The sequence below is a fragment of the Heterodontus francisci genome, chromosome 25 (genome assembly GCF_036365525.1).
Source record: "Heterodontus francisci isolate sHetFra1 chromosome 25, sHetFra1.hap1, whole genome shotgun sequence".
Classification (NCBI taxonomy): domain Eukaryota; kingdom Metazoa; phylum Chordata; class Chondrichthyes; order Heterodontiformes; family Heterodontidae; genus Heterodontus; species Heterodontus francisci.
Window position 1 is genome coordinate 24,095,906 of NC_090395.1, and position 15,322 is coordinate 24,111,227.

The 15,322-nt window shown below is 44.5% G+C and overlaps 1 protein-coding gene across 1 annotated transcript in view; it reads right to left on the reverse strand.

Moving 5' to 3' along the window:
• Positions 1–227: 227 nt before the first annotated feature.
• The window catches only part of LOC137384013 (methyltransferase-like protein 27), a 58,109-nt gene continuing 43,014 nt past the window's right edge, over positions 228–15,322 (reverse strand). The window contains exons 2-6 of the mRNA XM_068057580.1: positions 7,188–7,237; positions 6,072–6,236; positions 4,054–4,190; positions 3,658–3,752; positions 228–430 (exon numbers count right to left, since the gene is read on the reverse strand). Of these exons, the coding sequence (XP_067913681.1) occupies positions 228–430; positions 3,658–3,752; positions 4,054–4,190; positions 6,072–6,236; positions 7,188–7,237 (650 nt within the window). The remainder of the gene's footprint in view (positions 431–3,657; positions 3,753–4,053; positions 4,191–6,071; positions 6,237–7,187; positions 7,238–15,322) is intronic.

Here is a 15,322-nt window from a genome sequence, read left to right on the forward strand (position 1 = left end):
TTTCTGCCACCTGTTATGTGAGCACATCCCTTTCAATTTACACATAATGTAATGTCAGCAACACATTTCAGACAAATGAAGAGCAAAGAGACAAGGAAAGGGAAGATCACTCTCTGGTTTATTTGCACCAGGTGAATTCCGGCTCATTTATTTCTCACATTAAATTTATTCAACACAATTTTCAAATGTAAACCTCCCAGAATATCCAGGGACTGGTGACAGCATCATTATATCTTCCTATAGATGGCCACAACCCCATCAACGTATTCTTCTGAAACCTTTGTCTCCAGCATCTCCTTCTGCCACTTCTCCACATATCGCTCCACAACCTTCTCCCACAGCCCTTTGTTCACCAACTCTTGAATTAAAGTAAGCAGTTTACTTCTGTGATCACTCTCCTCAGCTCTCATTGTTAAACCGTTAAAGCCACCTGCAAAAGACATGTGAACCAGCCAGACAACTCCATGTGAAACATGTATTGGTAAGGCAGCCATTTCCCAACAACAGAGTTATACTGCACAACCTGGGCTGACCTTAGTCAGGCCATCACGGGTCCTTGTGGCAGCACTGGAAGCAGGTGCCATCAGCACACATGACGCATACAGCCGTCCAACCACAATCACAGGGCAACTGGCCAATTTGATTTCATGAGGAGTGAGGCACATCGTATTGGAGGACGGGGGAGTGTAACAAGATGCCAATTGTGCCGTCAACTGACAGGAATGTCGATGCTGGCACCATATTTAAAGTGCCCCAGCCCTGCTTGTACTGCTGCTTCACTTAGTGAGTTTTCTGCTGCATTGCTTTTCTATCCTTGTGCTGGTGTGCTGCTGACCGCCTGTGACTCAACTCCCTCTGGCGACCCTGTGCTCTTGTTACCCAGACCAAGGCCTCGAAGGCCCGGAGCTGACCGGGAAATAACAGGGACCATGTCCGGGGAAAGACACTGGCTTGTCCCACGGGTTTAGTGGTGCCTCCCTGCGAATCTTCCTCCAGGCTGTAAGGAAAATGCAGGCGGTCCTCTTCCCAAGGAACAGCAGGAACAGACCCTCCTGTCTGACCAAGCAAGCTTCGACGGAGATCACAGATGAGGTTAGCAGCCAGAGGATCACCCACCAAACATAGGAACATAGGAGCAGGAGTAGGCCATTCAGCCCATCGAGCCTGCTCCGCCATTCAGTTAGATCATGGCTGATCATCTACCTCAACGCCACTTTCCCCGCTATCCCCATATCCCTTGATGTCATTTGTATCCAGATAGCTATCGATTTCTGTCTTGAACATGCTCAATGACTGAGCTTCCACAGCCCTCTGGGGTAGAAAATTCCACAGATTCACCACTCTCTGAGTAAAGAAATTCCTCCTCATCTCAGTCTTAAATGGCCTTCCCCTTATTTTGAGTCTGTGGAAAGATTTGAGGCAATATCTGAAGAGTATGTTATGGTTCTTCGAGCTTAGTGTAGAGTCCTTTTGTAGGTTGATCTTGCTTTTCATTGGGGCCCAGTATTCTTCTCAAACCTGGTTCACTGTAGGAGACTTTTCTCTCTTCGGGTTCACGTGTCTTCAATGGATTTGGAAGCAGATGGGAGTAGACAGGAGCGAGATGTTCTCAGTCCAGGAGCAAAACTGCCTTCTGTCTTCAAACACTGTTTCTCCAATTTAAAACACTCAGTTCAAAACTCTGCAACAGCCAGTTAGTCATGTGACTAAACTGGTCTGACCATGTCTGCTTTGTGTATTGGGAGTAGGGGATAGCTCCTTTGTTCCAACACTGTCTGCTAGTATGTAAATGTCTTTCTAGTTAAGGGTCTAGTGTTTATTGTTTAAAAAAACAATTCCTTCTTTACTCCAGTAACAGTTTAAAATCAATGTTCATGTGGTGAAATTAATATGCCTCATTCTTGGCAGGTGGGGGCCTGCATGACACCTCCACACCCAGGGGAATGAAACGCGATTTGAAAAGAAGGCATATTTCATTTCAAGGGATGAGAGAAATATATATCAGATAGAAAACCATGCAATTATGTTATTCATTTCCATTCATTCATAAACCTTAAAACTTATTAAAATTGTCTTTTCTGTGTGCCTGTGCTGCTTTAATTTCCCTTTTTTGGCATCCCAGTTATCGTCTGGTTCTTCGGGGAAATTTTTCTTCAGTTTGCCCATTGCCAGGACTGCCTAGGGTCTTTGTTCCTGTTGAGGTCATTTTCTTTCTGGAGAGTTAGTAGTGGGTGGGTCTATCCTGAACTCTCTTTCAGTGCTTTGCTGAGTCATGCAAAGGTATTTGAATGCACATAGACACACTTGGGTTTCACAGGTGTATAGACCTTGCTCTTGCTATTGTGTGATGCAAAAGTTTAAATAAATGGAGGTCAATTTCATCGCTGAAAATATCTCATGGTTTCTTTGCTGCCTTGACAGATGGCACCTTCACCCTCGCAGTCTCAATGGGCTCCTAGTGTAGGGCCTGGCCACGTTTGGTACAGCTTCTCAACTCTGTCAGTGTGCCTGGTGAGCCTGGGCACCAGCTGCTGAAGTGCAATAGGAAGGAGGTGACAGGCAGAATACATTGATGTGAGTCTTTAATGAGTTCACTTGGAGCGGGCATCATGATGGCAGGAACTGGGTATATATGAGATTTTCCCGAACCTCCTGTGTGAGTCTCTCAATGTGCATGGCCTCTGGTGCAAGGGGATCATCATCCAATGCTGCCTGTCCACTTCCTCCTCGTTGGATGAGGACTAGTGATCAATCATTTCCTCTTTATGCAAGGCCTTCCCCCTCTGCAGTTCTAGATTGTGCAGAGTATAGCAGACCACCACATTACTTGAGACCCTCACTGGAGCATCCTGCAGGGTCTCTCGGATGGACCCATGGCAGGTGTTATACCTCTCCTCTGATGCAGTGCAAGGGTTTCTCACAGGTGTGAGTAGCTATGTCTTCAATGGCTAGCCTTTTCCCTGAGAATCCATCCCAAAAAGTGAGCAAGCAGCCTGAAAAGCAGTGTGACCTGGGACTGCTGAAGTATGTAGGTGTCATGGCTGCTGCCTGGCAAGAGGCCACACACCTGCAGGAAATGCTTTTGACTGTCGCAGACCAGTTAGACGGTGATGCAATGGAAGCCCTTCCTGTTGATGAAGGCGGCTGCATGCAATTGATGACCTTGCACCTGGGGAATCCAGTAATGGCTATGATGCCAATGGCCCTCTCCGCCTGACTGGCACGGTCGATTCTGTATTGCATATATTCTCTGCCCTTGATGCAGCAGTGGGCAGCTGCCTGGGAGACTCCACACACGTCCCCAGTGGATCCCTGGAAAGAGCCCGATGTGTAATAGTTGTGTGCCACAGTGATCTTCAGGGCCATGAGCTTTGGTTGTTCACCGATCATCCTACAATATGGCACATAGGTCAGTGACGGCCTCCCTGGAGAGCTGAAGTCTTTGCTGACACTGCCGTTCGAACACTTGTAGGTAGTTGAGGCAATTCTGGTACATTGTCTGTCACTTGCATGGCCGGCTGCTGTCATTCCCCCATAAAATTACCCCTTCCCCCCAGTGCTGTTGCCTTGTGACAACCTTCTTGTTTAGGTGGCACTTCCTGTGGATGTCACAATGATGGGCCGAGTGGTCGGACGGGAATGGACTTTTCTGCTCACCTGATTTGGTGACTCTCAGCAGTTCTGGAAGGTTGTCCCATGGCAGATACTGTTGAGCCAGTCCACCAACAACAGTCACTAAATCATAGGTACCGAGAACAATTTAATCAAAAACAAAGAGGCTTGTTAGACTCTGTGCAGACAAACCATTACCTGATCTCATATAACAAACTGAGAGGACATCTTTCATAATAAGTCAAGTTCCCTTTAAACCCAATCAGTCAGATTGAAGATCCTGCTACTCTACCAGTGGAGGAGCTCTAAAGGTCTCGGAAATATTTGGTCATGACCTCTTCAATGGAGCCAAATTTCAGAAGGATTAGCAACAGAATAGTGGGGCCTGTTCCCTGGGATCTCTGGGGGTTAATTCGATGAGGTCGAATCAGTTGATTACCTGATTTTATCGGCAGTGAATTATCTGCAGTTCCCATCCATTGTGTGAGACTCTGATACAGGCCTTTGGATTTCACTATATTCACCATTCTTTCACTGCCGTCGATTCCATGGAATTTTTTAAATCCCACTTTCTGCAACTAAAGAAAGCAGATTTCTTCACATCAGGGGTTATCCAACAAGACTCTAATTGTCTATTAAACTTGTCTCCTGGGGATTTGATCAAGCTCCACATGAAAGGTTAATTGTGCCACATAATTTGGAGTCCCAGCATCTCTTGGTCAGGATTTGGGCACTTGCACCAATTGCAACTAACTGGAAACAGATTAGTGACAAAAATGAAGCATTTCACTCTCTCACGTGATATGTGTTTGGTTTCTCCCCTCCTGCCACGGGACTCATGGGGTCCAAAAACCAGTCTCACTAACAGAAAATGGCTGAGCTTGTTTCATATCCCGATAGCTGCAGAACCCACTGCAAAGGAGATTTCATTGTGTCTGTGACTAGCTGTGCTTGATTACCCTGTGTGCAGTGTGTACGCTAGTGACTATGGTACTGGATAAGCTGCCAGAAATTGTAAGTTCATATCCCACCATGGCATGTTAGGAAATTGGATACATCACATCTGGTAATTTACAGGTCGGCACCAGAAAAAATGAACTTGGAAGCTACTGATTGTCATAAAAACCCACTTGGTTCATAAAAGCCAGTATGTCCTCCATACTCCAGTCCCAGACGACATTGTCATGCACACGAGACATGCAATTAGACAACAATCATGAACAAAGTCTGAAGCATCATAAAAACTGACTTTGTGTTTTTTAATGAACCTTTCTTTTAAAAAGTGACCAATACTCCTAAAAGGTCAAAAAAGAAAAAGGCTTGGCCTTTGTATATTCAAGCTGCCTGACAAGGACAAAGGACAAATCTTCAAAGCTAAGAGGTTTCAATTGAGCCCATCTTACACCCATCCTAAAACATTCCAGAATTGAATGTCTTCTTCTGAAACAAAGGAAATGTGAAGTAGCCACATCCTGGGCCATTGTGTGATCACCAAGGGGAAGAGACCAGAATGTCTCCGACCAGGAGGTGTGAAGTAACACAGCTTTACCTTAAAAAAACAGCCAAGAGAGAGTCTCCAGAGAGAGAGAGACGCAAAGCAAATCCAGCAACTTGTTTTCCAGCAAACCAGAAGGCACGTGTTCTGCTGTAGAATCCAACATCTACATGAGACAGCAGTGAACTAGAAGTGATCCAGAGATTACAACTGAGTTTTCAATGAAGACAGACATCTACAGTCATCTTCCTTGTTATGTCAGCGACCAGTAACTGAGGGAGGAGCCAGCCATTTCATTCAGATTCAAACATCTGTAGGTTTGCTTTGAATTTTATTCAAGTTTAAGAGACACAAATGTTTCATTGTCCTGGGAATTTTGGAAAGCCCATCTCAGCCTGTCTTATTCCAATGGAGTTGCCACTGGAAGCTTTTAGAGAGATAAAAGAATATATTCTTCCTGGAAAATACAGTGATCTTTGTCAGGATATTTTTATTTAGAGATACAGCATTGAAACTGGCCCTTCGAGTCTGTGCCGACCAACAACCACCCATTTATACTAACCCTGCAGTAATCCCACATTCCCTACCACCTACCTATACTAGGGGCAATTTACAATGGCCAATTTACCTATCAACCTGCAAGTCTTTGGCTGTGGGAGGAAACCAGAGCACCCGGCAAAAACCCACACAGTCACAGCGAGAACTTGCAAACTCCGCACAGGCAGTATCCAGAATCGAACCCGGGTCGCTGGAGCTGTGAGGCTGCAGTGCTAACCACTGCACCACTGTGCCACCCAAACATGCTTGTGGGGAAGTTGTCAGTGTCTTCACCCCCTTCTCGGTTTCTCTTCCTCCACTTATACCCACAATATACCGCAACCCGCAACACTGTTCAATAACATCTGCATTCCAGAAACTTCTCAATATCTCCATAGTATTTGATTACGGGTTCATCATCTCTTACCCCTTCAGCCACTAGTCCTGTTCCACAACGTACATCAAGGACCAATGCACTGTCTCGATCTTCTGGATACACAGCGTCCACAGTCTCCACACCAAACCTGGGATCCTGGTATTCCATCACACTCATGTGTTGAGGGCAGAAAGAGATTTCATTCACCTGGTCTGGCTACAGAACAGTTTTGTTCTTATTTAAGAAAGGATGTAAATGCATTGGAAGCAGTTCAGAGAAGGTTTGCTGGTCTACTACCTGGAATGGGCGGGTTGTGTTATGAGGAAAGATTGGACAGGAGAGGGTTGGATCTGCTGGAGTTTAGAAGAGTAAGAGGCGACTTGTTTAAACATATAATATCCTGAGGGGTCTTGACAGGGTGAATGTGGAAAGGATGTTTCCCCATGTGGGAGAATCTAGAACGAGGGGTCACTGTTTAAAAATAAGTGGTCACCCATTTAAGACAGAGGAGAAATTTTGTCTCTCAGAGGGTTGTGAGTCTTTGAAACTCTTCCTCAAAAGGCAGTGGAAGCAAAGTCTTTAAATATTTTTAAGGCAGAGGTCGATAGATTCTTGATAAGCAAGGGGGTGAAAGGATATCAGGGGAAGGTGGAATGTTGATTTGAGGTTACAATCAGATCAGCCATGATCTTGTTGAATGGCAGAGCAGGCTCGAGGGGCTAAGCTCCTAATTCACATGTTCGTATGTACAATCTCTGCCTTACAGCACACAGTGAGAGGAGCTGATTCAGGAGCATGTGTTGAACCAGGGGAGCTTAGCAACAATCATCACCTATTGTAATAATGCACGTGAACAGTCTGTATCTGTCACCCATCAAATCAACAGATGGAGAATTTTCTGGTATACATGAGGTTACACAATCGCACACCTCTCCTAGTTTTGCCGTTTATTACAATGCTGACAGTATATTGATCCCACCTCCTGTGTTGTTTATCTCTGACCTCCCTCTTTCACCATGCTGATTCTAAATCCATCTTTTTCATTTTTACACCCTGCCAGCCCTCTCTACTCTCTGAATGTTCCTGTTATTAACCGGCCTCGTTGCCCTGTTTCCTACCCATCCCCACTCTGTTTGCATGGACATCCACTGCTGTCTTTTACTGTACCTGGTAACAACAATGACTGAGGTTAATGTGTTGCAAGAGCTGGAAACTGGCTGAAAGAGAGGAACAGAGATCAACTTAAATAGCAATTTAACAGTATCACCAGTGTGGATCCCACTGGATTGGACTTGGGGCCCTTGCTATTTTAATACATATAAATGACATGATGGTGGATAAATCTATAGATCCAGAGTGAGGGTATTTAAATCTATGAAAGAATTGTCACTGTGCTGAGCAGCATCAAATGACATGATGACACTGGTTTCATGTTTGCATTAGCAAATATACAAAATCCAAGTGGAAAAGCAGAATGTGAGTGTTTCTGCTCTTTATGACTGGCTCATGTCCCTGGTTATTGAACGTGTCCAGAATGACCATAGTCACAGCTAGAGTGACAAGACCACAATTTCTATCAGACAATACTGGACAAAATCCGTGTTTAAACTTCGAGCACAAGCAACTTTCACCTTTGTGACGAAGCAGAAATGAATATTGGTAACATTACAATACAATAGGGAAAGATTTGTACTGGCTGCTCTGGGTGATAATTTCACAACTACAAGCAGAACATTTATTGCAGACGGCATTTGATAGAAAATGATAAATTCAGTTATAATGGAGGTGCAGAGACACCAAGCAGAGTAACCCATGGTAACAATGACCATGGGTGGAGTGATTCTTTCCCCCAGAGATCAGTTCCATGGCTGGTAAAGTGAGAGAGTGACAGGTACTGCCTGATGCATAGAGTCATACAGCACTGAAACAGGCCCTTCGGCCCACAGAGTCTGTGCTGACCATCAACCACTCATTTATACTCATCCTACCACATCCCCACAATTCTCCGACCAACTACCTACACTAGGGGCAATTTACAATGGCCAACCTGCAAGTCTTTGGTTGCGGGAAGAAACTGAAGCACCCAGCAGAAACCCACACGGTCACAGGGAAAACTTACAAATGCCACACAGGCAGTACCCAGAACCGAACCCGGGTCGCTGGAGCTGTGAGGCTGCCATGCAAACCACTGTGCTGTCCAAGCCACATGCAGGCCAGACCAGGTAAGAACAGCAGATTTATTTCCTTAAAGGACAATAGTGAACCAGATAGTTTAAAAAAAATAACAATCAGCACTAGTTTCACAGTCGTGATTACGCTAGAATTTTTTGAAGTGCCAGAGTAACTGAATTCAAATTTCACCTTCAGCCGTGGTGAGATCGAACCCATGTCCCCAGAGCATTAATCTGGGCTCGGCATTACTCGGCCAATAATATTCCCACTGTGCCACTGCCTCCCCCTACTTGCAGTTCTCAGACAAGAGTCATAAAATTTCACTTTTTCCTCCATTTCCATGGTTTTGAACATTGTGAGGAGGTTGTTGGTGGCTGCAGCCACATCAATTCCAGACTTTTCCATCAGTGGAAATAAAGAAAACGAGACAATAAAAGGAGGGTAAGAATAAAATATTGCAGCAAAGTTCCATTCATTCTAAATAGGAGGAAATGAAATGGGACAGATATATCCTTCCTATAAACACTGGACTGGGATTGAAATGGGACAGATACACCCTTCCTATAAACATAGGACTGATATTGCAATGGGACACATACACCCTTCCGAAAAACACTGGACTGGGATTGAAATGGGACAGATACACACTTCCTATAAATACTGCACTGGGATTGAACTGGGACAGATACACACTTCCTATAAACACAGGACTGGTATTGCAATGGGACAGATACACACTTCCTATAAACACTGGACTGGGAATGAACTGGGACAGATACACCCTTCCTATTAAGACTGGACAGGGATTGAAATGGGACAGATATACCCTTCCTAGAAATACTGCACTGGGATTGAAATGGGGCAGATACACCCTTCCTATAAACACAGGACTGGGATTGAAATCAGACAGATACAACCTTCCTATAAACGCTGGACTGGGATTGAATTGCGGCAGATACACCCTTCCTAGAAACACTGGACTATGATTGAAATGGGACAGATACACCCTTTCTATAAACACTGGACTGTGATTGCAATGCGGCAGATACAACCTTCCTATCAACACTGGACTGGGATTTAAATGGGACAGATATACCCTTCCTATAAACACTGGACTGGGATTGAAATGGTGCAGATACACCCTTCCTATAAACACTGGACTGGGATTGAAATGGTGCAGATACACCCTTCCTATTAACACTGGACTGTGATTGCAATGCGGCAGATACACCCTTCCAATAAACACTGGACTTCGATTTAAATGGGACAGATATACCCTTCCTATCAACACTGGACTGGGATTTAAATGGGACAGATACAACCTTCCTAATACACCGGACTGGGATTGAAATGGGACAGATACACCCTTCCTATATATAATTGACTGGGATTGCAATGGGGCAGATACACCCTTGCTATAAATACTGGACTGGGATTGCAATGGGACAGATACACCCTTCCTATAGACACTGGACTGGGATTGAAATGGGGGAGATACAGCCTTCCTATAAACACTGGACAGGGATTCAAATGGGACAGATACACCCTTCCTATAAACACTGGACTGGGATTGAAATGGGGCAGATACAGCCTTCCTATATATAATTGACTGGGATTGCAATGGGGCAGATACGCCCTACCTATATATAATTGACTGGGATTGCAATGGGGCAGATACACCCTTCCTATAAATACTGGACTGGGATTGAAATGGGGGAGATACAGCCTTTTTATAAACACTGGACTGGGATTGAAATGGGACAGATACACCCTTCCTATAAACACTGGACTGGGATTGAAATGGGGCAGATACAGCCTTCCTGTAAACACTGGACAGGGATTGAAATGGGGGAGTTATATCCTTCCGAAAACACTGGACTGAGTTTGCAATGGGACAGATAGAGCATTCTTATAAACACTGGACTGGGATTGAAATGGGACAGATACACGCTTCCTCTAAACTCTGGATTGGGATTGAAATGGAACAGATACACCATTCCGATAAACACTGGACTGGGATTGAAATGGGACAGATACACCCTTCCTATAAACACTGGACTGGGAATAAAATGGGACAGATACACCTTTCCCATAAACACTGGACTTGTATTGAAATGGGCAGATACATCCTTCCTATAAACACTGGACTGGTATTGAAATGGGACAAATAAATCCTTCCAATAAATACTGGACCGGGATTGAATTGGGACAGATACGTCCATCCTATAAATACTGGACTGGGATTGCAATGGGACAGATACATCCTGCCTATAGACACTGGACTGGTATTGAAATGGGGCAGATACACCCTTCCTGTCAACATGGGACTGGGATTTAAATGGGACAGATACACCCATCCTATAAACACTGGACTGAGTTTGCAATGGGACAGATAAACCCTTCCGATAAACACTGGACTGGGATTGAAATGGGACAGATACACCCTACCATTAGACACTGGACTGGGATTAAAATGGGACAGTTACACCCTTCCTATAAACACTGGACTGAGTTTGCAATGGGACAGATATACCCTTCCTGTAAACACTGGACTGGGATTGAAATTGGACAGATATAGCCTTCCTATAAACACTGGACTGGATTAAAATGGGGCTGATACACCTTTCCTATAGATACTGGAGTGCGGTTGAAATGGGGGAGATACAGCCTTCCTATAAACAGTGGACTGGGATTGAAATGGGACAGATACACCGTTCCTATAAACACTGGACAGGGATTGAAATGGGGGAGATACACCATTCCTATAAACACTGGACTGGGATTGAAATGGGGCAGATACAGCCTTCCTATATATAATTGACTGGGATTGCAATGGGGCAGATACGCCCTTCCTATATATAATTGACGGGGATTGCAATGGGGCAGATACACCCTTCCTGTAAATACTGGACTGGGATTACAATGGGACAGATATATCCTACCGAAAACACTGGACTGAGTTTGCAATGGGACAGAGAGAGCATTCTTATAAACACTGGACTGGGATTGAAATGGGATAGATACACGCTTCCTCTAAACTCTGGACTGGTATTGAAATGGGACAGATACATCCTTCCTATAAACACTGGACTGGGATTGAAATGGGACAGATACATCCTTCCTATAAACACTGGACTGGTATTGAAATGGGACAGATACATCCTTCCTATAAACACTGGACTGGTATTGAAATGGGACAGATACATCCTTCCTCTAAACTCTGGACTGGTATTGAAATGGGACAGATATATCCTTCCAAAAACACTGGACTGAGTTTGCAATGGGACAGAGAGAGCATTCTTATAAACACTGGACTGGGATTGAAATGGGGCAGATACGCCCTTCCTATATATAATTGACTGGGATTGCAATGGGGCAGATACACCCTTCCTATAAATACTGGACTGGGATTAAAATGGGGCAGATACAGCCTTCCTGTAAACACTGGACAGGGATTGAAATGGGGGAGTTATATCCTTCCGAAAACACTGGACTGAGTTTGCAATGGGACAGATAGAGCATTCTTATAAACACTGGACTGGGATTGAAATGGGACAGATACACGCTTCCTCTAAACTCTGGATTGGGATTGAAATGGAACAGATACACCATTCCGATAAACACTGGACTGGGATTGAAATGGGACAGATACACCCTTCCTATAAACACTGGACTGGGAATAAAATGGGACAGATACACCTTTCCCATAAACACTGGACTTGTATTGAAATGGGCAGATACATCCTTCCTATAAACACTGGACTGGTATTGAAATGGGACAGATAAATACTTCCAATAAATACTGGACCGGGATTGAATTGGGACAGATACGTCCATCCTATAAACACTGGACTGGGATTGCAATGGGACAGATACATCCTGCCTATAGACACTGGACAGGTATTGAAATGGGGGAGATACACCCTTCCTATAAACACTGGACTGGGATTGCAAAGCGGCAGATACACCCTTCCTGTCAACATGGGACTGGGATTTAAATGGGACAGATACACCCATCCTATAAACACTGGACTGAGTTTGCAATGGGACAGATAAACCCTTCCGATAAACACTGGACTGGGATTGAAATGGGACAGATACACCCTACCGTTAGACACTGGACTGGGATTAAAATGGGACAGTTACACCCTTCCTATAAACACTGGACTGAGTTTGCAATGGGACAGATATACCCTTCCTGTAAACACTGGACTGGGATTGAAATTGGACAGATATAGCCTTCCTATAAACACTGGACTGGATTAAAATGGGGCTGATACACCTTTCCTATAGATACTGGAGTGCGGTTGAAATGGGGGAGATACAGCCTTCCTATAAACAGTGGACTGGGATTGAAATGGGACAGATACACCGTTCCTATAAACACTGGACAGGGATTGAAATGGGGGAGATACAGCCTTCCTATATATAATTGACTGGGATTGCAATGGGGCAGATACGCCCTTCCTATATATAATTGACGGGGATTGCAATGGGGCAGATACACCCTTCCTGTAAATACTGGACTGGGATTACAATGGGACAGATATATCCTACCGAAAACACTGGACTGAGTTTGCAATGGGACAGAGAGAGCATTCTTATAAACACTGGACTGGGATTGAAATGGGATAGATACACGCTTCCTCTAAGCTCTGGACTGGTATTGAAATGGGACAGATACATCCTTCCTATAAACACTGGACTGGGATTGAAATGGGACAGATACATCCTTCCTATAAACACTGGACTGGTATTGAAATGGGACAGATACATCCTTCCTATAAACAATGGACTGGTATTGAAATGGGACAGATACATCCTTCCTCTAAACTCTGGACTGGTATTGAAATGGGACAGATATATCCTTCCAAAAACACTGGACTGAGTTTGCAATGGGACAGAGAGAGCATTCTTATAAACACTGGACTGGGATTGAAATGGGACAGATACACCCTTCCTATAAACACTGGACTGGTATTGAAATGGGACAGATACATCCTTCCTATAAACACTGGACTGGGATTGAAATGGGACAGATACATCCTTCCTATAAACACTGGACTGGGATTGAAATGGGACAGATACACCCTTCCTATAAACACTGGACTGGGATTGAAATGGGACAGCTACATCCTTCCTATAAACACTGGACTGGGATTGAAATGGAACAGATACACCCTTCCTATAAACACTGGACTGGTATTGCAATGGGACAGATACACCCTTCCTCCTAACACTGGACTGCGATTGAAATGGGGCTGATACAGCCTTCCGAGAAACACTGGACTGGTATTGCAATGGGACAGCTACATCCTTCCTATAAACACTGGACTGGGATTGAAGTGGGACAGATACACCCTTCCTATAAACACTGGACTGGGATTGAAATGGGACAGCTACATCCTTCCTATAAACACTGGACTGGGATTGAAATGGGACAGATACACCCTTCCCATAAACACTGGACTGGGATTGAAATGGGACAGCTACATCCTTCCTATAAACACTGGACTGGGATTGAAATGGGACAGCTACATCCTTCCTATAAACACTGGACTGGGATTGAAGTGGGACAGATACACCCTTCCTATAAACACTGGACTGGGATTGAAATGGGACAGCTACATCCTTCCTATAAACACTGGACTGGGATTGAAATGGGACAGATACACCCTTCCTATAAACACTGGACTGGTATTGAAATGGGACAGATACATCCTTCCTATAAACACTGGACTGGTATTGCAATGGGACAGATACACCCTTCCTCCTAACACTGGACTGCGATTGAAATGGGGCTGATACAGCCTTCCGAGAAACACTGGACTGGTATTGCAATGGGACAGCTACATCCTTCCTATAAACACTGGACTGGGATTGAAATGGGACAGCTACATCCTTCCTATAAACACTGGACTGGGATTGAAATGGGACAGATACACCCTTCCCATAAACACTGGACTGGGATTGAAATGGGACAGCTACATCCTTCCTATAAACACTGGACTGGGATTGAAATGGGACAGCTACATCCTTCCTATAAACACTGGACTGGGATTGAAGTGGGACAGATACACCCTTCCTATAAACACTGGACTGGGATTGAAATGGGACAGATACACGCTTCCTATGAACGCTGGACAGGGATTGAAATGGGACAGATACATCCTTCCTATAAACACTGGACAGGGATTGAAATGGGACAGATGCAACCATGCTATAAATACTGGACTGAGTTTGCAATGGGACAGATACACCCTTCCTATAAACACTGGACTGGGATTAAAATGGGGCAGATACAGCCTTCCTGTAAACACTGGACTGGGATTAAAATGGGGCAGATACAGCCTTCCTGAAAACACTGGACAGGGATTGAAATGGGGGAGATAAAACTTTCCTAGAAACAGGGGACTGGGATTGAAATAGGACAGATACATGCTTCTTATAAACACTGGACAGGGATTGAAATGGGACAGATACACCTTACTGGTTAAAACTGGACTGGGATTGAAATGGTGCAGATACACCCTTCTTATAAACGCTGGACAGGGATTGAAATGGGACAGATGAACTCTTCCTATAAAAACTGGACTGGGATTGAAATGGGACAGATACATCCTTCCTATAAACACTGGACTGGGATTGAAATGGGACAGGTACACCCTTCCGATAATCACTGGACTGGGATTGAAATGGGACAGATACACCCTTCCTATAAACACTGGACAGGGATTGAAATGGGACAGATACACTCTTCCTGTAAACACTGGACTGGGATTGAAATGGGACAGATACATCCTTCCTATAAACACTGGACTAGTATTGAATTAGGTCAGATACACCCTTCCTGTAAACACTGGACTGGGATTTAAATGGGACAGATATTCCCTTCCTATAATCACCGAACTGGGATTGAAATGGGACAGATACACCCTTCCTGTAGATACTGGACTGGTACTGAAATGGGACAGAGGCATCCTTCCTATAAACACTAGACTGGGATTGAAATGGGACAGATACACCCTTCCTGGAAACACTGGACTGGAATTGAAATGGGACAGATACACCCTTGAAATAAACACTGGACTGGGATTGAAATTGGGCTGATACATCCTTCCTATGAACAC